The following is a 22,220-nucleotide window of genomic DNA, read 5'->3' as shown; positions in this document are numbered from 1 at the left end:
AGGATTTAACTCTATAGTGAACTCAAATGCTCTAGCTGGTAACATACTTGCAATTTCACTCGGAAACACATCAATGAATCCACTCACAATGGCAACATCCTCGATTTTAACTCCAACTTCTTTACTCACCTCTAACACACTACAGAAAAATCGTTCACACTCTCTATTCATCAATTTCCTCACTTGCATTACAGAAATAACTAAGGTTCTTGGACTTCTCAAAACATCCACATGAGGTCAACCTTCCCATAGGGTTCCTTAAACTTACTTTCGGAATTTCACAATCTACCTTAGCCTTGCAAAAACTTGGCCAGTCCATTCCCAGAATTACATCTAGGTTTCTCATTAAACTCTATCAAGTCAAAAAGAAAACGCAATCTTTTATCTTCAAAGGAAAGTTCTTAAATAACTTGGTACACCTTAAGGTTATACCAGTAGGTATACTAACAGGTAAATCAATCACCTCAAAATCTACTAACTTCAGACTCTTAATACGAGATGACGAAACAAAAGAATAAGCTTTCCCCGGATCAAATAACTTTCTAACTAGCACGGAGTTAATAGAAAAGTAACAGAAACTAAGTCAACAGGTCGTTCAGCTTCATTTCGACTTATCACAAACAGTTTACCCGGGGCTTTGTTATGGTTGTTATTCTAATTAGCAGACTTATGGAGGTTTCCTTGGCTGTCTTGCGACCCTATAGGCTTCAAACTCTAATTTCTTGACTGGTTAAATCCCGACTTCACCTGTTTAGCACTCTCATTACCATTTTGTTCCTTTTTCCGTTTAGTAAAGCACTCATACTTCCTATGCCTCTTTTTCTAACAATAGTTACCGTTCATTAATTCTCCCTTACAATTCCTACCAGGATGGTTGTTATTGCACATCTTACAGTGATACACCTTCTCCGATTGGTTCCTATTGTTGTGCCCCTGTTTGTTCCTTCCTTGAAAGTTTCCATATCCATTCCCATTCCCATTTTCATTCATATTCCTCTTGAAATTCCCTTGGTTTTCCCCAGCATTACACATTTTTCTTTTCTCCCAAGAACAATATTTTTCTTGTCCCTTCTAGACTGCAAACCATAAATATGAGCAGCTTTCACATACACAATATCCAAAGATGTAAAGGTTTCCCCACCTAATCCTAATTGGATCTCCTCAGTCAAACCTTTCTTAAACCTCAGAGCCTTTAGCTCCTATGTGGCTACAACCTCAGGTGCAAACTACGACAGTGCTATAAATTTGCTATAGTAATCGGCAATGGTCATGCTCCCCATACTAAGGTTTACGAATTCCTAAACTTTTTGCTTTCTCATAAAAGGTAGGGTAAAATTTCCCTTAAGGCAGTAACAATTGAATCCTAATTGAATATCTCAGCAGTGCTAAGACTAACTCTATTCTCTTTCCACTATAAATCAGCTTCGTCTTTCAAATACATGACAACTTGACCCACTCTCATATTCTAAGGACAGTTCACAGCCTCAAACAATTTCTCAAACTCTCTAACCTAGTTCTCTAAAAAGTAAGATCAGTTTCCCCCTTAAAGTATGGTGACTTAACTTTGGCTAGTCTCTCAAACATGTCCCCAGCAAAATCGGGACGCTCAGTTCTCTCTTGGGTCAGCTTTTCCGCCAAGAGGCGAATAGCAGCAACTAAGTCATTATTGTTGGCCATCCTAAAGCGCGACCTGTAAGTAATATATTCTATTTTACGTTCGAAACTTCACTTAACATTATCCTAGCAATGTAATATCACACCAGCATCCAGAATTCACATACATAAACAATCATTTATGAATGATATTCGCATACATGACATTCAACTGAGAAACAAGGAACAAATTCAATCATCACGAATAATAAGGCAGAATAAAAGAAGAAAACATTCTCTTTGCATGCCCAAAATAAACTCTTGATCCTTTGGATAATCAATGATCTAACTCTATTCCTCAAAAGAATGTTAATAACAATCCTAAATATCCACAACACACCTGTCCTCAAAATAAAATTAAAAGTTCTATGACATAAACATAAACTATTGTTGGCGAATTATGGAATTCTCACATTGGGAACGAATGCTTTAACTTTTATTGCTAATTCTATAAAGGTTTAATACATCCTTGAAAAGAATAAAGAATAACTCAAACTCTTATTGCTTTAACTTTAAACTGTTGTAGCTTTGCTACTTATTCTCCAAAACATTTAAGAACAAACTAACTATTACAACTTCAAATGTTTAAGGCATCTTGCCTATCTGTTCTTTCCTAGGAATTTGTGAAGTGAAATCTAGATCCTCAGTATTCGTCGATCTTCTCAAAGGATCCTATGTTGGTGTACTTGGAAAGAAACATTTTATTCCTGAAATAAACAATTCAAGGTCTCACTAACGATTTTCCAGCCAAATCATAAACAAAGTTCAATAATGCAATAAGTTTGGTGGAAGCAAACAATTCTTTATGCACATTTAAATGTAACATTAAACAATTAGCATACGCACGTACATAACAATCAATTTCTTATGCTAGCATTGACTAGCTACTAATGCACATATAATTCTATCTTATATGCCCTTCTTATACTACCCATCTCTCATAAACTAAAGCATTGAAATAGTTTAAATAACAAATTAAAAGGACGATAATATAATAAAATTATAACATAGAATAAAAATATAAAATAAATAAAGTAAAATAAATTAAGGAAATGCGTAGCGAATAAATTCGAAAATAAAGTTATTAATTCGAAGAAGATTTATATATATATATTTTTTTTTTAAATAACGAATTCTAACTCTTGAAACAATTTAAAAAAAAATTGAACTTCTAAAAAAAAAATTGTACTCCTTTTTTTGAATAATAATTAATAAGAAAAAGAATAAAAATTTCGAAAGTCAATTTAATTCGAATAAATAATTTGATTTCGAACTTAAATAAGAAATATTATATACTTTCAAACAAGATAAAAGGAGATCTGCCCCCCCAAAAAAAAAGTACCAATTTTTGAACACTATAATACGTAGAATCTCGATTTTTAAGAAATTTATTTTAAATAACTAGATAGTTAGGCGCCTAAAAATTTATTAAAGTAAAACCTTAGCTCTGATACCACTTTGTAACACCCCGACAATTCTCTCTTTTCTAAAATAACCTTTTAATATAAAACATAGAGAATTATCAAGGCATTATCGCCCGTGTGAAAACGTAACGGCTTATTCAGAATTTTGCAGCGGAAAACATAAAACTAACTTTAGGTTTATAAATAATCGATTACAGGTTTAGTCTCAAAAATCAACCAACGAAAATAAGGAAATATAAATAGTATGACAAGTTTAAAGTCCATTTAAACAAACCCAAGTCAACTTAGCAAATCAAAACTAAATACAAGCTCTCTATTCCCGATCCCAATGATGCAACATCTTCAAACCTGCAGATGGACAATGCTTATTGATCCTTAGAGACTGCTCACCAAAGATTGGGTCATCACAGGATCAATAAGGCATAGCCATGATCAACATGCACAAGCAAAAGCACGTAATCAGCAAAGCTGAGTACTACATACTAAATCAATAATAATCCTAACATGATTCTATTAAACGAAACACCCTAACATGATACTAATGAACACAAACAAGGGTAGACAAAACATGATAGTTTGACGACCATACTTGACCAGACTAGACTAGGCTAGACTTTTAGCAATAATATTATTTTAGTTGAAATAGACAATGGACCGAGTTGACCATCCAGAAGTCTTCACTAAGGAAGACGAGGTACGGGCGCGACTCCGTAACCTCAGTGACCTGCGATATCGAGGAACGTTTAAATAAAAATAGGACACGGTGATCAATCCGGTCCGAATTAAAGGCCATGGGCTACCACCATGAACCCCAACTCCTGTTTGTCCGTCACTTCAGACGTGCACAGTCTAAAGCTATTGCTATTCAGTTTCACTTTACATGATTTACAAATTGAGATCCCGTTATGACTCAACCATTACATAAGACAGACAATTCACATTTGTTCACAACTGTTTTTTTTTATCTTGGAATTAAGTAAGTGATCATAACAGCATCAATCAAGACTCATTCCAACTTAACCAACCTTTCCTTTAACCATGAGCAACCCTTTATATGGGCATAAAGTTTCAACTTACTAAACAAGGTCCTCCGCCCTTATAAAGTAGTGAAAAGATAGAAAGGGAACAACAACCAATTGATCCAACCCAATCATATAGAATAATCTAGTGTCCCCAACCAACATGTTTGTATCAAACATCCATACTAACATGTTACAGTTCTTATAGTGCAAAATAAGTTCAATAAGTTTGTCCAACAGTATTAAACATGCACATTCCATATAACCAAGTTTGTCTATAATATCAACATCACCAAGTTCAACAATAATATCAACATGATTTCAACAATTAGCACACATTCCAAGCACGCAGGTATGTACGTACCTTGTGTAAACAAATTGATAGGCCACTTTAACACTTTCAAAAGTCGCCTAAAGAGAATTCTCCGCCTAAAATAACCAGCAAGTAATCCCAATCAATTTCTAATCATTGGCAACCATAATAAAGCATTCTAAATGCATCCTAAACATATTTAGAACTTTCCCCAATATCTAAACTTAGACATTTGATTTCCTAGCATCATTGAAATTCGTTGAAAACTTTTTGCAAACATCGTACTTTAAATTTTCAGCAATATAAATTCATTTAAAAGCTTCACCGAGGTCAATCTATGTTCCTAGTATCTCAAAACGACGAATTCAATAATCCATACTCAACTTACCATGATTAATAATCATAAAAACCTTGAATTTCATACTTTAAACAATCAAAATTAATATTTCAAAGTAATTTGATAATCTGAAAATTAATAACTTTATTATATAATTTGCATAATCTGAAATTTATAATTTAATCACAAAAACCATAACTTTAATTCACGAAAACGTAATTCAAATTAATAAAACCTCATTAAGCCCTAACTTATTTTTAATTAACCAAAACTGAAAATAATTGGTTTATAATATCAACACCCAAATCTGGAAATCATATTCAACAACAAAATTATAAATTTAATCCAAGAACATCATTTAAATTAACAAACTATAATTAAAATAATTAGTTACTTAGGGTTTAAGAAATAACCAAGAAAGAGGAGAGGAAAAGCTGGGCGGTGCACGACGCGGTCAGCGGCGGCCGGCTGGGTTGTTGACGTGGCGGCAGCGGTGGTTGCTGTCGCGGGTGGTGCTGTGCGCAAGTCGAACAAGAGGAGGGGAGTGAGGGAGGATGAACAGCAGTGAATCGAAAGAAAAGAAGGGAACGACGAGGAGATGAAGCGGTGGCTTACCGGCGAGGACAGCGACGCGGTCCGGCGGCCTTGGTGGCTGTTCAAGAAGACAAAGCATTAAGGAGGAGAGGAAACGCAAGGAAGAACGAAAACAGGGGAAAAAAGGACGACGAAGGAGAAGGTCGAAGGATACTTACCGACGGCGAGGAGACCGGCGGCTGGAGCAACGGCGTGAAGGAGGAGAGCAGCGACGAGGAGAGAGAGAGGATGAGTTCTTGAGGGTTTGAAAACTTACGTGAATAGTGAAGGAGGGTTTTGTTTTTCTCTTCCTAGCTTTCACGTGAATTAGAAGAAAGAAGGGGAGGGTTTGAGTTTGGGTTTTAATGTTGGGCTTTTCAAGTGGGCTAGACTTAGGATTTAGCTTTAATGATTCGAGTCCAAAACTGAATAGGATCGTTTTCTAAATTCAATCAATTTTCGTAATTCAAATTCTTTTCAACTTAAAATTCTAAAATCATTTTCGATTTCGTAAATCGTTGAAAATATTAAAATGTAATAAATAAATATACGCTAACTATATATTTATTTCCAAAATTCATAAATTCTTATTTAAATATATTAAATATACGTTAAAATATATAAATGAAATATATAAAATTACGGGGGATTACAGTATCGGAAAATATTATCGGAAATGGAAATATTGCCGGAATCGGAAATATTGCCGGAAACGGAAATATTGTCAGAATCGGAAATATTATCGGAATCGGAAAATAATTCCGGAAACGGAAATATTAAATATTTGTTTGAAACGGAAATTAATTCCGGAATCGGAAATATTAAATATTGTTCGTATCGGAAATGAATTCCGGAATCGGGAATTTAATCGGAAGCGTATCGTACGAATAAGCATCGGACGAGGCCTGCCGGACGAGGACCCAGCACGAAGCCAGGCCATCGCCCAGCAAGCCAAGCGCGCCACACGAACAACCAAGGCCACGCCAGGCCCAGTGCAAGGCCAGGCCCAGCAGGCCATGGCAGCGCGCGCAGCGCGCGCAGCAATGGGCTGCGAGCATTGCTGCAGCTCGCGTGGGCTTGTAGCTCGCGTGGGCCGAGCGGCCGTGTGGGCTGTGCGCGGGCATGGCCTACACGCTTGCGGGTCATGCTCGTGTAGAGTTTGTGTTCACATACGAAACCTAAAGAGTATAGGATTTGTTTAATGATTAAAATTCCTAATCCTAAAAGATAAATTAATTAAATAAGAATTCTACTAGGATTCTAATTTAATTAATTCGTATCCTGTAGGATTCGATTACTTATTCCATGGTCTATAAATATGAGTTAAGGGCTCATAATTTATATCGAGTATTCAAGTATTCAAAGTGATTTTTGAGAGCAAAAATTTAGTCATATAATTGCCTACAATAGCCGAAAATTCTAAGTACCTTAAGGGCGATCCTAGTTGGTCAAGCTTAAGGCGGATCCGGACGTGCTGTGGACTATCTACGGAGGGACGACACTTGGAGTCCTAAAGACTTGTTCTTGTTCGGTTCGGGCGCAGCTAGGGAGGGCACGCAACAAAGTGTATGCATCTAAACTATGCTAAATGATTATGTGTAAATAATATGCTTTCCTGGCTTTATGGTTTTTCCGCATGATTTATGTTTTGTCATATGAATCATAACCTTACAATTTGGGCATATTCAGGTGGATAAACAGGGGCCATGGGAGTGTTGTCGTGGGGAGGAGATTGGGAAGGGGGAGAAGATTGAAACAGGTTTTCGCTATAAACGGTTGAGATTTCACCCAATCAACGGTGATGATTGGAGTTCTCACCATAAGATGGTTCTCACCCTAAGATGGTTCTCACCAATTGTTACTAAAATTCACCAATTGTTTTCATTCAGCTATGACTGGGCTTTGACCCGATACGGTGCCCATATCTCGAAACCTGATGTGAGATCTCATTTAAATATGAATAAATATACGTAAAATATATTAATAAACTTTATAAATTTACGGGGGATTACAAGGGTCATTCCTAATTTAGAAGTGTAACAACTAATCTGGGACGGACGAAAAAGGAAAGTGTAACAACTAATCTGGGACGAAGGGAGTATTAAGATGAAGCCAACAATATATTATATACTATTCTGTAAATAAAATAGGGTAAAAGTGAATTATGTGAATAGTGCAAAAAATCAAAACGTTGCAAGTATTCATGGACGGAGGAGTATTACATAAGTGTTTGTGTTTAAAATTTGTATATTTGTGATGTTTATATTTCGTTTTCCCGACCTTTACTATACAAGTTTAAAAATTTACTTTCACTAATCCGTTTTACATCCCTTGGGGGACCGCGCGCTAGCGCGTGGTCCAACAACTAGTGTCAGTAAAAGCATCCCTCTCCCAACTTTCCACCCATGTGCAATAGTAAAAATCAGATCCCCATCCACTTGCATACACTTTCTAATTTTGCTCTAAACTAACTTATCATATAGGCATTGAAGTAATTTTACCCTTCATTTTTCACTACAAAAAGTGGCCCAAAAGTATATAGTGCGATAATTCCGGAACGGAGGAAATATATCTTTTAAAATTTATTATTTAAAAAAAATTAAAAAGCGACACATGAACTTATCGAGTTGACCCAGAGCTTGCTCAACTTGTCTCGTTAAGGTTTCGAGTCGAGTCAAGTACGAGTCGATCGGAATACAAGTCAATATGCCGAGTTGAGCCAGACCTTGCTCAACTTGACTCGTTAAGGTTTCAAGTCGAGCTGATTACAAGTCGATCTAAATACAAGTCAATCCTACTGGTGGTCGAGCTTTGACCAAACATTAAACGAGTCGAGTTTGAGTTGCTCGCGAGATCACTTTAACACCCCTACTCCCCTCTCTTAGGTACGACCTCTATATGCTCCTTCCTGCCGCAAACCGGCATTAGTAATATTGCTCATCGCCCTCATCCTCAGAAATCAGCGTTTCCATGGTGGATTAAGGGTGTTGCAATTTCTCAGTTGAAACTCTGAAAACAACTCAATTTCTCAATTAAATCTTAATTTTTCCAACAATTACCGGACAACTGTGTTCTATCATAAACCCCAGAAACCGTTTTGCAGAAATCAAACAATTAGCGACAATCTCCGCTCAATTGGGTCATAGAATTGATTAACCATGTCTCTTCCTTCGATTCAGTGTGCTTATATAACGGATGATTTTCTCCATCAATTGAAAATCGGAGACCCTAATTTCAAATTGCCCAACCCCGTTCCGGCACTTCGATTCCTTTTCGAGCTCGTTTCGTCCATGGTTTCTTTCTATTAATATTCCTGTGAATTAAACTGAGTTGATTTTAAACTTTTGAACTTTTTTGATTTTAACTTGTGGGTTTTTTGATTTTACAGGTTCATGGTGCCTTGCCGTTTCAGAAATGTAAAGCGGCGTTAGATGCAGTTCGGTTTTCGGATGTGGTTACGGAGGAGGAATTAGGTTCTTATTTTGCAGATATTGTTACCCAACTGGCTCTTGATGTGAGTTACTTTAATTTTCCACCGCCTCGTGGGGTTTTTTGTGATAGTTTTTGTCTATGGTTTAGTAGAAGACTACCTTTGATCAGGAAACAACTATCAAGCTTTCGATTATGACCTGCTTCCTCTTTCTTGTTAATTCGCTCTTACGGGCTGGCTATTAGTTTTACTCCCGCTTCATTAGCAAAGAGTTTAGGGTTGCGGCCGCCTGAGGCAGATGCGTGTATATGTAAATTAGATTCAAACTTATAGTTTGTGTTAAGTTAGGAAAAATGATTTTGGAGCAAATCATGTCTGGAAGATGAATTTATTTTGAGTTTAGAGTTTGATTAAATGAATTCACCTGAGTTCAAACATTACCAGAATAGATGTTATCCTATTGTTCTTTCTAGGTTATCTTCGTTTGTGGGTTCCTTCCATCACAATTTAGATGCTGTGTTGAGATCCTTGTGCAATACTTTCTGGAATTCCATGGTGGGTAGGGTTTTAAGGGCTAGAATTACTTCGATAGCTTCTCTCCGTCTGCAATTGATGCCTTTCTTTTAAAATTCTGTGTGTTGTAGATGACATAATTGAACTTGTTATTTCCTGCTTGCTGTTCATATATAAAAACAGACATTTGAATTAGCTTGGACGTAAAAGGAGAATGACCATCAAGTTGGGATACCCTTGGTCTTCCGTGTTTAAGATGTTTTTTTTCTCTATGATAGAAAATAGTTACCCAGCCTATTTGTAAAGTTTATGTGGTCTAACGGTCATAAGAATAGAGTGGGTGGATTTTTAGGAAGGGGGCTGTTTGTTTTTGTTATGTTGTTCTTGTGAGAATTTGGGATGTTGATTTCCTTTGTATATGTTCTCTAACGAAATTGTGGATGTTACACATTCAAATCATTGGGTTTTTTCAACCAGTTTACTTTGTGTTTCTTTTGGAGAATCAAAAGGGAACAGAAGGGGAGGGGTTGTTCAATTCATGTGCTTTCAATTAAGGTTGGTGGTCGACTGGTTGTAGAATTTGTCGCATGTTAGGTTGTAAACTTAAGATTCTGATAATTAGTAGACACTTGGTTGATGCCTTTGTCACATGAAAGTGGGCCGTTTTTAAGTTACTACTATAGTACTATGTCCCTCCTAGGTTCCTTTTTGCGAGGAGAGAGGCCGGGGGGGGGGGGGGTACTACAAGGTGGTTAGACCCTTGTAATTTCTTTCTCCATGGGATGGGGCTACAAACTTATGCCTTGGATACTGAATGCTCATCGTATTTGTTTAAACTTTTTTTTTTTCCCTTGTACTCATTATCGATTTCTGTCTCTGTATTCTGTTGACTTTTTAAGGCTCTATTTTGTTGCATAGCTCACTGGTTTATTATTCATTTTGCTGCCACCCGCTTTACCTGGTATTAACAAGCTTATTTGCATTGCAGCTGACCTTGCCCGGGGAAATTCGAGCTCGCCTAATTAAACTGGTTAGTTGTGTTATTTATTTTAATACCGAGTTTCTGTAGACAAAAAAAAAAAGAATAGTGAATTAACATACTCCCTCCGTTCTTTAATTTTTGTCCTCTTTCCATATTGAGTTGTTTTTTTATTACTCCCTTTTGGAATCTTTTCTCATTTGTCCAATATTTATCCCCGTTATACCCTCATCAATATCTAAAGAGCTCACTTGTTTTACTCCCAAATAAACCTTTATCCCTATTAAGCCCCTTAATTATTTCTCTCCCCTACTCACATGGGTTAGATTCATGTCACAATTGGCAAGTGTACTTATTTAGAAATCAACCACAGACTATTGATTTTTTAAATCAATGGCCACATTATAAGACATTAAAAAAATATGTACAATTGAGTACAACAAAATTGTAAAAATATAAATTACATATTCATATTCAAATGGGTTCTATATGTAAAATTAAATATCAAATGGAAATCCAAATTTACAAACTGCGGGATTAAGGACTACCATCATCCTTTCATCGTCATTCGTTACACGGTGTTGAATGTTAAAATATCTCGATTATCCATGGAGGAGGACCGGTGGACACAAATCTCATTCGTTAGAGAGGTGAAAGAAAGTGAGAGTAGAGACTAGAGAGGATGAGGAGAGAGAGTGAGAGTTTTGGAACGGCCTGAGTAAAACAAAGTTTAGGGTTTATTTTCTTTTTATATCAGACATTTTATATGGCCCTTACTATTCGGATTCGGGTCGGCTCCAACGGACTAACCGCAGGGTGTCATCAATCGGAAATCAAGACAAACCGGACACTATGGTGAGACGTAAAACGCCCGATCCCATTTTGACCTTGATATGTGGAAGCCCTCACTTCACTCCTCTGTCTAAGTATCAACACCTATGTTACTCGAGTGCCGGACAGTGGGTGTCGGTGTCGGTGTCGACACAACCCGACCTGCGATACGACACTCTACACGTGTTCGGGAAGGTGTCGACACCGGTGTCGGAAAGAGTCCGAAAGACAGTGTCGAAATCAGGAGGAGAAAAATACGAGTAAAAAAATTCAAATTTTATCATTCAAGATGATATACATCGTAGGTGTTAAAATTTGGTCTTACCCATAACCAAAGACACTAGATCTTGAAGAAGTCGAAACCCTAGCTCTAGCAATTGACGGTTGGGGAAGGCGAGAGAAGAAACATATTGTTGGGCTTTTATTGTAGAAGAAAAAACGATTTGAATGCCCTTTTCAATTTTGTTTTTCGTTGAAATTAACTCCTTGAGGATCGACCATATCCATGGCTTTCGAGTTCCGGCGTTCCTTCCTCCCGTCATTTTGTTGTTTGAGTTGTTTCTGCAATTGTGCCTGGGCGGGAAGGTGGACAACTGGGCTTTGAACTTCACCGTTTCTAACTTCTATTTTTTTTTTAACCTTTTTTTTAGTAAAGTAAAGGTGTGGTGTGGGAAGTAGACAAATCCACGTGCCTACTTCCTACCTTTCCCACTCAATGCTGTATTTTAGTTTTTTTGTTTGTTTTTCTTTTATTATAAAGTGGTGACAAACCCATGTGCCTGGCAGTATGTTTCCCATTCATTTTTATTTAGTATTTTTTTCCCTGTTTTTCATTTATTATTAGTTTACTTTAATAAATTTTGCATTTGGATATTTAAGCAACTTTGATTAATATTTTAATATTAATCTTTTTTTAAAAAATTATTTTTGTATATTTTTTTAAAAAAGTGTTGTGTTTTTTTATCCGACACTTTGTATGAGAGCCGTGTCTAAAAAACAAGTCAAGACACTCCTTTGACCGTGTTAGAGTTTCTCCAAATATTTTATTTGGATCGGAGTGTCGGATACGACATCGACACCCGTGTCTGAGTAACATAGATTAACATAGATCAACACTATTCTTAGGCGCTGTTAGCCAGTTTGAATTCCCACTTTTGAGTTACTTGTGTATCGCTAAGAGGGTGGTCCCCTTTCTCGCGTCAAGAGCTTCATGGAGCACCCGAGGTCCCATGTATGAAACAAAACAAGCAAACTGAACATGGAAGAAAGAACATTTACTTTTATCTGAGAATTCGACCTGAGTTCGATTATCGGACTCGTAGTTTTTTACTCGGATTCAGACTTTTTTGTATCGTATTCGGATCGGACTTTTTCCTTTGGATCGGGTCGGGCTCGAGTTGGATTTGGATTTAATTGCCATCCTAATTCTAACTTTCTCCCTTACTAGACGTTTCCCACTATCAACCTGCAAAAATACATAAGAAAAGTGAGAGAGACAAACTCCAAGTAATTACGAATCCATCCCTTAAAATAAATAATTTTATTTTAAAAACATTTTAGACTTAAACTTAAGCAAAACATGGTAAGAAAATTAAATAACTTCGTTAATTAATCGACAAACAACAATTTTATATTTTATTTAAGAGAGGGAAAGAGAATGTAAGTAGAGCCGGGATTAATCCCCAAGTAACCACCTACTAAATAAAGGTCGCTCGTGACCCTTTAATGATGGCTACATTAACAAGATGACCCCTCATTAATAACTTCATGATTAGGAGGAAGACTTTGTGAAAAAGAGTTGAAAGAGAATAATACGAAACCTACGAGAAGCATATTAAGTAGTTACACGTGTACCCAATAGAACAAAATCTAGTAGGGCAACCTGTTCATTACCCTTACATAAGTTTAATAAGTCCAATACACACACATAACCAAATTAACCAAATTATTACTCATTAGGAACAAATTGTGTATCCAAATACCTCAACCCAATAAGTCATGCATAGTCACGCAATACGTACTGACTAACCCTTTTTAGTCAAATCTGTCCGATATTCCAAATCAGCATTATTAGCATAATACTTTAAGTCGTTCGCAACTATAAACTCGATCATATGTAAAACATGCATCACTTACAAAACAGTTTCATCCCGTAACTCATTACATAATTTCAAACTAGAATAGGTAATAGTAGTATAGATTATAAAATGACATATCTTCGTACTTTATAAAAACACAAACTTCATACTTAATAATCGTACCTATATAATGCAGTACACTTAACACATGGTCGCATTAAGTTACTTCCTAACGGGATCTTAGAAACGATGGACGTTGATAATTACCTCACGTTGCTTAAAACCCAAAATACGTACTCCCTCCGTATTTATTTAAGGGATACACTTGGTTGGACACAGGTATTAAGAAGAAGAATTGAATGAAATAAAGTAATAAAACAAGTGGGGTTGGGGTAGATATTTTAATAAGTAAAACAAGTGAGGACCATGTCATTTTAGAGGGGTGGGGGGTGGGGTGTAGTTTTGAAATTATTTGTTTAATAGGGTGGTGGGACATAGGATATATTAGATAAATTATTTAATTAGATGGTGGGGTTGATAAGTTAATAAAAATGACAAGTGTATCTCTTAAATAAATACGGTCGGAAAAGGCAAGTGTATCCCTCAAATAAATATGGAGGGAGGGAGTAGTACCCATGGAATTAAAACTCGGCCGTTCTGTTACGGGTTTTGTATTTGCCATTCTGCAAAACGTTAATACATAACGGTGTAACAAAAATCACACCTTTCTTCCTTCGCCATCCGTTACGTAACAGTAACTCGCCGCATTAGAAGGTTTTTTTCCCATTACACCTTTCTTTTTTACAAATTGGCCAAAAATATTTTAGTATTTACTATGTACTCACTCTGTCCCTAAAAGATTGCCCCATAAATGGAGGTCCCTATTTGTTTGCCCCATACCTTATTTGGGTTATGGTCCCCACATATTTTTCCTCAAACACTATTATTTAATTTAGCTAAAAGACAAATCTACCTACCTATTTGCTTTTGAATATACCCAATTCTTAATAAAGTGAACAAATGTGTTTGGGCAATCTTTTTGTGACGTTGAGAGTATTTTGTGAAACATGATATTTCGAGTGATTATGTATTCAAAAAATATTTTACCCACTAATATTATGATACTTTTGGATTATTGTGTTGAAATAATATTTTTTAAACTTATAAGTATTAACATGCTTATACATGTTATATGATTTTTAGTCGAAATTCACACCGCGTTGGCCGCGATCCGTTATATTTATCCGTTACAAGCAGTTTTCACGACAAGTCGACAATGCAACCGTTACCGCGATCGCGACCGCATCCGCGATTTTTTTCTATGGTAGTACTCAGAACTAGGAACGTCCTTGATCGTTGTCACCTATGTAGCCTCGAGCTAAAAGCAAACAACAAAATAGACCCAGAGTTAATTTCTTATTCAACTTCTACAACATCCGCTGAATATTTTATAAGCCAAAAGCTCTACCCACAAAACCCATAAATGAATGGTTTTTGTACTTTGTAAGAATCACATGTTTTAAAACAAAACAAGTTAATCAAGTCATAGTACTACTATAAATTCTAAAACGTAAAATAATATTATAATAGAGACCTAAAATAATAGTTTGAAGAAGAAAAGAAAGCATTAACAAACGTAAATTCTCCATTTCATGTTACTGTAAACCGAAACAAAAAGAAAAAAAGGTCAACAAAACCATTTGTAAAGCAATAGCTTCTCAAGTTGTAAAACCACCGTAATGAGACAAGATTTCGAGAGAGCAAGAATCCAAGGAGTTCAAGAGTGAAGGAATGAAAAGTACGGCAATCCCATCACCGTAGACTGTGGAACAAGACTCAATTATTTTGATTGAATGCGAAACATAGGATAGGAAATGTATATTATCAACAAGGAAGGAAGTGTAGACAACTACGTAAACGGAGAGGAATAGGTGTATATAGATATATATACACACATTGAAGAGCTATCATTCATAGTATTGCTTGGCAATTGGTGGTGATGATGAATAGTAGTGACGATTGGAAGGCAAAGTTGCGTCATATTTCTCCTCTTTTTCTTTGTATTGTTTAATACATAAATTTAGTTTCTTAGAATAAGTTAAAAGGCCATTACTCATTTACTCCAAATATATATATTTTTATTTACAAAGTGAAGCTAAAATATAACTTTCTCTTTTAAATGATAACATAAATTGAATGTACAATCTATAAATCGTAATCGATTACTTACGACCCCAATTTTATTAAAATGTACTCACTCCGGTTTTTTGTACTTGCATCACTTGAACTTTGGCACTATTCATATACTAAGTTTAACTTGAATTTTTATTACTAATATATAATAATCAAATGTTATTATGTCAAATGTAGTTGTATTAGTCACCATATATATTTTCATAATATCATATTTTTATAATTTTTACAAATACAAAATTAGAGATATTTAATGGTTAAATGATGCATTGACAAGTGAGCCGGTCAAAGTGATGCAAGTAATAAAAAAACCGGAGGGAGTAGATTTTAAGTACGTAGAAATACAGGGTATTACATATACTCCCCCCTGAAAAATAAAGTTCGTCATCAAACTTAAATGCCAGCTCTCATAAGAAACCCGGAAAAAGGAAAGACGGAATTAGCATGTTAGTATCGTAGGTTACCTAACCCAAAAAGTAGAAATCTGAATAAAGAGAATCAGTAATCATATTAATGGTTGAATTACGTTTATATAAGGGCGGATCGAATTGATTGCTGAGTTTCCAGGGAGCCTGCAATTTAGAGTTATTTTTTTTTCTTTTTCTCTTTGTTAAATATACTGACACAAGTAAGATGTCTTTTCCAAAATTGTGAGAAAGGTTACTTTTCCTCGTGTGTTATGTAAAACTTTTGGCCAACCAATGTAGTTTATTTTTCAAAATTGCTGTTGGCTATCTGCTACATCTTCTATGGGGCTTCCCATGTGATGCTTGAGAAAATCGCATCAAGTGTAACCTCCTGTTTTTTGTAGCGATGCGTACGAAAAACCTCCCATTCTGCTGGAGTTTATAGTCTTGTAGATAGCTGAACCCCTCTGTTGTGAATAGCTCTTTTCTACATTGTAATTTTTCCTTAACTAAAATATTTTGTAAGTTACAACTTCTGTTCTCTTGCTCGGTCGATGTTTTGCATGATTTTTTCTTCTAAATTTAGAAGTTCTGGCATCAATAGTTACTATCCTCTCATTATGCATCTCTGTTTGAACTTATTGGTTCTTTGACATTTATTGTCTGTTTTTACTCTGGTCTAGGCAAGGTGGCTTGTGGAGTGTTCACTAGTTCCAGTGAGGTGTTTTCAAGAGCGGTGTGAGGTTTGTATTCTTATTTCTTATTTCCGTTTTATAAAGATTTATTTGGTGCTATAGTTTTAAAAGCAGTAACTGTTACATTGCTTACACCTCAGGAAGAATTTCTCTGGGAGTGTGAAATGGTCAAGATAAAAGCTCAAGAACTAAAATCTAAAGAGGTTTGCAGTTGTTATGTTTTTCTGTTTTCTCATGCTAGCTATCTGTGTTTTTGTCTTATATTCTTTTGCAGCATTCTTTTGTGCATACTTATCTGGGATTGGTCTTAGGCTATGCAAAGCAACAATACGTATTATACTTGAATTCCAATTGATTTGTTTGCTGCAAGTTTTCTTTTCTTCTGTTTTGTGTGTGTTTGTTTTCAAGAAGCAATAATTGTATAATATCACCTAAGCCGTCCGTACCCTAAACCATAAACTCTCATGCTAGATTGCCAGCTATCTGTGTTTTTGTCTTATATTTTTTTGCACCATTCTTTTGTGCATACTATCTGGAATTGGTTTTAGGCTGTGCAAAGCAAGAATACCTATTATACTTGGAATTAAAATTGATTTTCGCTGCAAGTTTTCCTTTCTTCTGTTTTGTGTGTGTTTGTTTGTTTTCAAGAAGCCAAAATTGTGTGATCACTTAATCTGTCCGTACACTAAGGGGGCTTTTGGCTCAGACGGGGTAAACGGAATGAGATCAAGAAAGGGAAAGAGAGGGAATGAAAAGTAACTCCATTTGATCTTATATGTTGTTTGGGGAATTTTGGCCACTTCAATTCTCTTTCCTTCTCTCATCATTGCTCCACCAAATCTCTCTTACTCTAATTTCTCACCACCGCCCTTCCGGTTTCTGAGATTGCCGCGGACCTCCAAGCTTCTTCCGTTTTTCCGTTGCCCGACCATTCTCCAATGCCGCACCGGCGCGCCGCTGCACCCTTCTCTCTTCCTTCCCATATTGTTTCACCACCACCATGGATGTGATAAATTTGAGGCTTTGAAGGCCAAATTCGATCATGAAAACTTCGGATCTGGAGTTTTCATGGTCGTATTTGACCATCTAAAGCTATTATTGTTGGTAGAAAAAGTTAAAATTTTCATTTTAACTTTGAAATTTTAATTTTTTAATTTTTGGGGTTGTTGGTTTTTGAACAAGTTGGGTGGATTTCTAGATGAATGGGAGTGTTTTGCAAGAGTGAGAGTGGATTTTCCGGATGTGTTGGAGCGTTGTTCGTGAGTTTAGATGGTTTTCTGGGAGCGTATGTGTCGATTTTAGGGTGGTTGGGTTGCTTTTTCGTGGTGGGGATAGGGTTTTGGGCGGGAAGGGGTTGGGTTTCTTGGGTGGAGGTTGGTTTTTGGGTGGGTATGGTGGGGTTTCACGGGCAGGGGTGGGGTTTCAAGGACGGTGGTGGGTTTTCTGTTGGGTGAGGGTGGGGTTTGCGTGGGAAAAGGTAATTTTTAGTGGTTGTCTGATTTGTAACAGATGGTGGTAAGGTGGCGACGGCGTGTCTGGTTAGGGTGGCGGTGGTGGAGCGGTTCAGATGAAGGTGGAAGTGTGGTTGGTGTTTAGTGGTAGGCGGTTCTAGTTGGGCGTGTTGGTGGACATGGACATGTGGTGGTGCATTGGTGGTGCGGTGAAGTGAATGGAAATACCTTGAGGGTGGGGTGGGGAATCAGAATAGAGGGCTTTGGGGAGAGAAGGTAAAGGGAATGATTAAAATGCATTTACAAACGACAAAGGGAATTAGACATTCTCATTCTCTTTCCCTTTCCTGAGTACCCCACGTCAAACGACCCCTAATATGAATGGTGGATAGCCCGTCCTACTGTTGCATCTCTGCTGTCTGGAGGTCAGTATTATGTAAAATAGAAATGTTCATAGCTGAAGGAGAATAAGGAGGATGGAGAGATGAACTCAGGGTAGGGTATGAAAGTGAATGTAAGAATAATTTAAATCTCGGGATCAACAGCTGAAAATCAACTCGGGGTGGGGGGCTGAACTCTTAATTAAAGAATTTGATTATTTGTTAAGCAAGTTAAAGGACTCTTAAAGCAATGTTATTTTTAATCAGGAGACTAAAATATTTGTAATGTTAGAATATATGGACCGTCTTAAAATACATATTTCCAGTTTACCATAATTTCTAAATGGAAGCTAGATACATTTGTTGACGAAATATAAGCATGTCTTCCAATTGCTTGGAGTAATTGTTAGAAGTAACCTTGAAAATATGTTCTTTTACTTCTGTTCAAATCGATGTCTTGAATTATTTGAAAAATGACCTACGTTGAATAAATTTCTCCGTAGACATATGGGAATAGGAAAGGCAATGGGTCTGTGTAGGGCCCACTAATGTCTGGATCCTACTTTTCGATGTATACCCATACTCTACGTGGACCCATACCATTTTACTTTTTATTTATTTTTTACATGTATAATGCACAAAAAAAAAAACTAATATATGACGAACATTGACATGGTAATGCAATTAAAAGGGCTAGTAGGTTAGTTTGTCCTTGAATGCGTTACTGATCGATTTAAACTTGAATGCTTCAACAATTCAGCATACAAAATGAGTGATCTACTTAACTTGGTGAGTAGGTTAGTTTGTGAGGGTTCAAGCATAAATGTCTGATTTGAATATAGTAATTTGAGTACAGTGATCCGACAAGTGACAATAATTTATTATGAGTAAATGAGTAACACGAAGGTGTTATTTATTTGTTTTTGAAATCTGTATTTTGTTTGTTTTTGTGCATGTGTGTTTTTGTGCATGTGTGTTTTTGTGTGACCAGGTCCCGGGTGTGAACACTTTGGACATACCCTACCCAATAACACCTAGACCCATAATCTACTCGGACCAATAGGGTCTTAAAAAGTTTAGACCCATACTCTTAAAATTGGGGAGGGTCCTATAGGGTGAAGGTAGGCTGGTAGGGTTCTATACCCACTGCCATCCCTACTGACAATATTAGCTTTCCTTGAACAAAATTATGAGAAAGTGTTGTTGAAGTGATTGTTGGCTTGTTGTTATTACGTCTTAAGGAAATTAGAATGAGGGGGAAACTGTTATTGTTTGGTCGTTTTCTAGGTTGAAACTGCATAATATTGCTATGCTAAATATAATTTCTCCATCTGTTCTATTAATTTGATGTTTTAGCTTATTAAGGGTTCATTGATTCGGATTAGTTATCTTCCTCTTTTGACATTAACATTTAACAAAAAAAGAGAATCAAATTTATTTCCAGCCACTATTACTTTTTGCTCATTGAATGAGAATGTTTCCAAACTCTCATTTGTAAGTTAATGAAAAGAATGTCAAATTAGCAACAAGTGCACAAATATAAAAAATAATAGACGCAGTATTAGGTGACATAGTTTCTGAAAAAACAAATGAAATTTTGGTGGTCTTTTATAGTTTTCTATATCTTTAAAGTGGCTTTTAAGAAATCACTCAACCTTTTAAAATATCTCTCATGCGCTTACGACATATTGTTGAATCACGAAGTTGAATTATTTACGGTGATATGATTTTACTTATTCACATCGATCTCTGGCTTGAGTTCCTTCGGCAAGTCACTAGTGCAATCAGCTGCAAAATGGATTTGTTAGCAATGTCTCTTATTTTATTGTTGTTTGTATCAGGTCAGAGTGAATACTCGTCTTCTGTATCAACAAACAAAGTTCAACCTTCTTCGAGAAGAGAGTGAGGGCTATGCTAAGCTGGTATGTATACATGTGAAGGAATAACTAACACCGGTGATGCTTTGTTTGGATGATAGGCCTAGTTGGTCCTAGTTTGTGACTATAAATCATAATTCGTAATGTTACAAATGGATTTAATTATTTGATCTTTAATTTTCCTTATTAATCTGTACTTGAATGTGAATTTTGATTGATTGTGTTTATGAAAATTGCAATTGATGTATAATGGGGAAAAGTACACTTTCATATACCCAATATTATTTTCCTCCGTTGTCTAAACTTATTGGAATTAATTATATTCTTAACTTCGCAAAACTTAATAGAAACCGTTATCTGAATTTATCTAGACTTATTTTAGTTGTAAATATACCGGACTTGTCTAGACTTATTTTAGTTGTAAATTGAACTTGGCAATCCTTATTTATCGTGAAATAAGTGGAAATAAGGTGAACTAAATCGGGTATGTTCCATCTATGCTAGTTGGAACTAATATTAACTCAATTTGAAGATAAATATTAATTATTTCCAGTGAAGAATGTTTCCCACCAACTTGTATGGTTAGATGGAGTTGATGCATGAACTTGTCCACATAATTGTATATTCTCAAAAGATAAAGTTTAGACAAGAGCATATAGCAAGGATCCAAGTTTCATATATATATATATATATATATATATATACATATATATATATATATATATATATATAACTGTGATACGTTTTAATGTACTCCTTCCCTCACATAACTTGTTACGCTAGTCTTTGCTCAAAGTTGTTGGTGATAAGTGGTTATTTGGTTTTTCAATTGTTATGACGTGATAAGAGTTGGTGGGAAGAGAAAGAGTGTGGGACCAAACTTGGGAAGAGAGTGTGGGACCAAACTTTTTATTGGTGGGAAGAGAAAGAGTACAATGTTTGTGGGATAATTTTTAATATGGAAGTGTGGGAAGTATCATTGGACATATGAATAAGGAAAGTGTAATAAGTATGATGGAATGGAAGAAGGATATACAAAATTATTTATCTTGATTTAAATGTCTTTCGGTTTCGGAATTTTGGTCGGCTTCGGGCCAAGTTGGTAACATGTCGGGTTGAATTCGGGTGTCCGTGTCAGCAGGTCTAATCAAGTTGGACTGTTGGAGTCTCGAATTCTCGAGTTAACTTCCGAATGTTAGTTGTTTTTCGATTTAGTACTTTTGTTGGCTTTAGCTCACCATTTTCTCGCTTTCAACTACGTTGAGTTATGATTGAGCTCGATTGGTTTCTCTGTTGGTTGGGTTAGCTTTTAACAACTCTAGTTGTACTATCCGTTTTCCTCACTTCTATCCACTTTCCATTTTCATCCGGTTTTTTGTTCTACTCTCTTTTGCTCTTTTCTCTTTATGGTAACCTTTTATTCAGCTTCCACATCTTTAAACCTGCAGTGTAAGACTTCATTATATGAATCAAACCCTTATTTTCTCCTCTTGGTACGAAGGCGTACAAGTTAATATTGGACTTCTTGTTGTCCTCGTGTTATAATACTACTTCCATTCTTTTATTATTGTAACACTTCTATTTTGGGAAGTTCCACAACTTTTCCATCATTTATATTTTTGGGATGTGCTCAAGCCATAAGTTACAACTATTCTTCTGCCCACCCACATGTCTATCTTTATTTCACCTTTTTGTTTAGTCACGTGGGTATTTTGGTCTAAAATCCCACCTGCGTTTTCTAAAATATTGTGCCAAGCCATTAATTTGCAAATGTTGCAATAATAAAATAAAAGAACGGAGGAACTACGATTGTTGTAACAGTTAATTAGAGTTTTAAATGAACTAAAATTTGAAAATGGTATGCATTTCAATTTTGTATTTTCCTGTCACATTTAAATATTCAAAGTGGAACTGCCAGAAGTCTCGAACACTAAATATTAATAACTTGTTTGTACGCGTGAAATGATTGTAATAATTTTAAAACTAAATTTTACATTATATTTCACAATATCATAGGCAATCACAATATTCCAAATATTTATTGGGATAAAAAAATCACACTTTGAT

The 22,220-nt window shown here is 35.9% G+C and overlaps 1 protein-coding gene across 3 annotated transcripts in view; it reads left to right on the top strand.

The window, feature by feature from the left end:
• The first annotated feature begins 8,182 nt into the window (after positions 1-8,182).
• LOC110783214 (THO complex subunit 2) overlaps positions 8,183-22,220 on the top strand; it is a 50,402-nt gene continuing 36,364 nt past the window's right edge. For all 3 annotated transcript variants that reach the window (XM_021987524.2, XM_021987523.2, XM_021987522.2), the window contains exons 1-6: positions 8,183-8,612; positions 8,708-8,833; positions 10,251-10,292; positions 16,434-16,493; positions 16,586-16,648; positions 20,118-20,198. In XM_021987524.2, the coding sequence (XP_021843216.1) occupies positions 8,478-8,612; positions 8,708-8,833; positions 10,251-10,292; positions 16,434-16,493; positions 16,586-16,648; positions 20,118-20,198 (507 nt within the window). In that variant the 5' untranslated portion in view covers positions 8,183-8,477. The remainder of the gene's footprint in view (positions 8,613-8,707; positions 8,834-10,250; positions 10,293-16,433; positions 16,494-16,585; positions 16,649-20,117; positions 20,199-22,220) is intronic.

This window comes from Spinacia oleracea, chromosome 3, assembly GCF_020520425.1.
Source record: "Spinacia oleracea cultivar Varoflay chromosome 3, BTI_SOV_V1, whole genome shotgun sequence".
Taxonomy (NCBI): Eukaryota; Viridiplantae; Streptophyta; class Magnoliopsida; order Caryophyllales; family Amaranthaceae; genus Spinacia; species Spinacia oleracea.
Note: the sequence above shows the minus strand (reverse complement) of the source record. Positions and strands in the feature narration are given on the sequence as shown.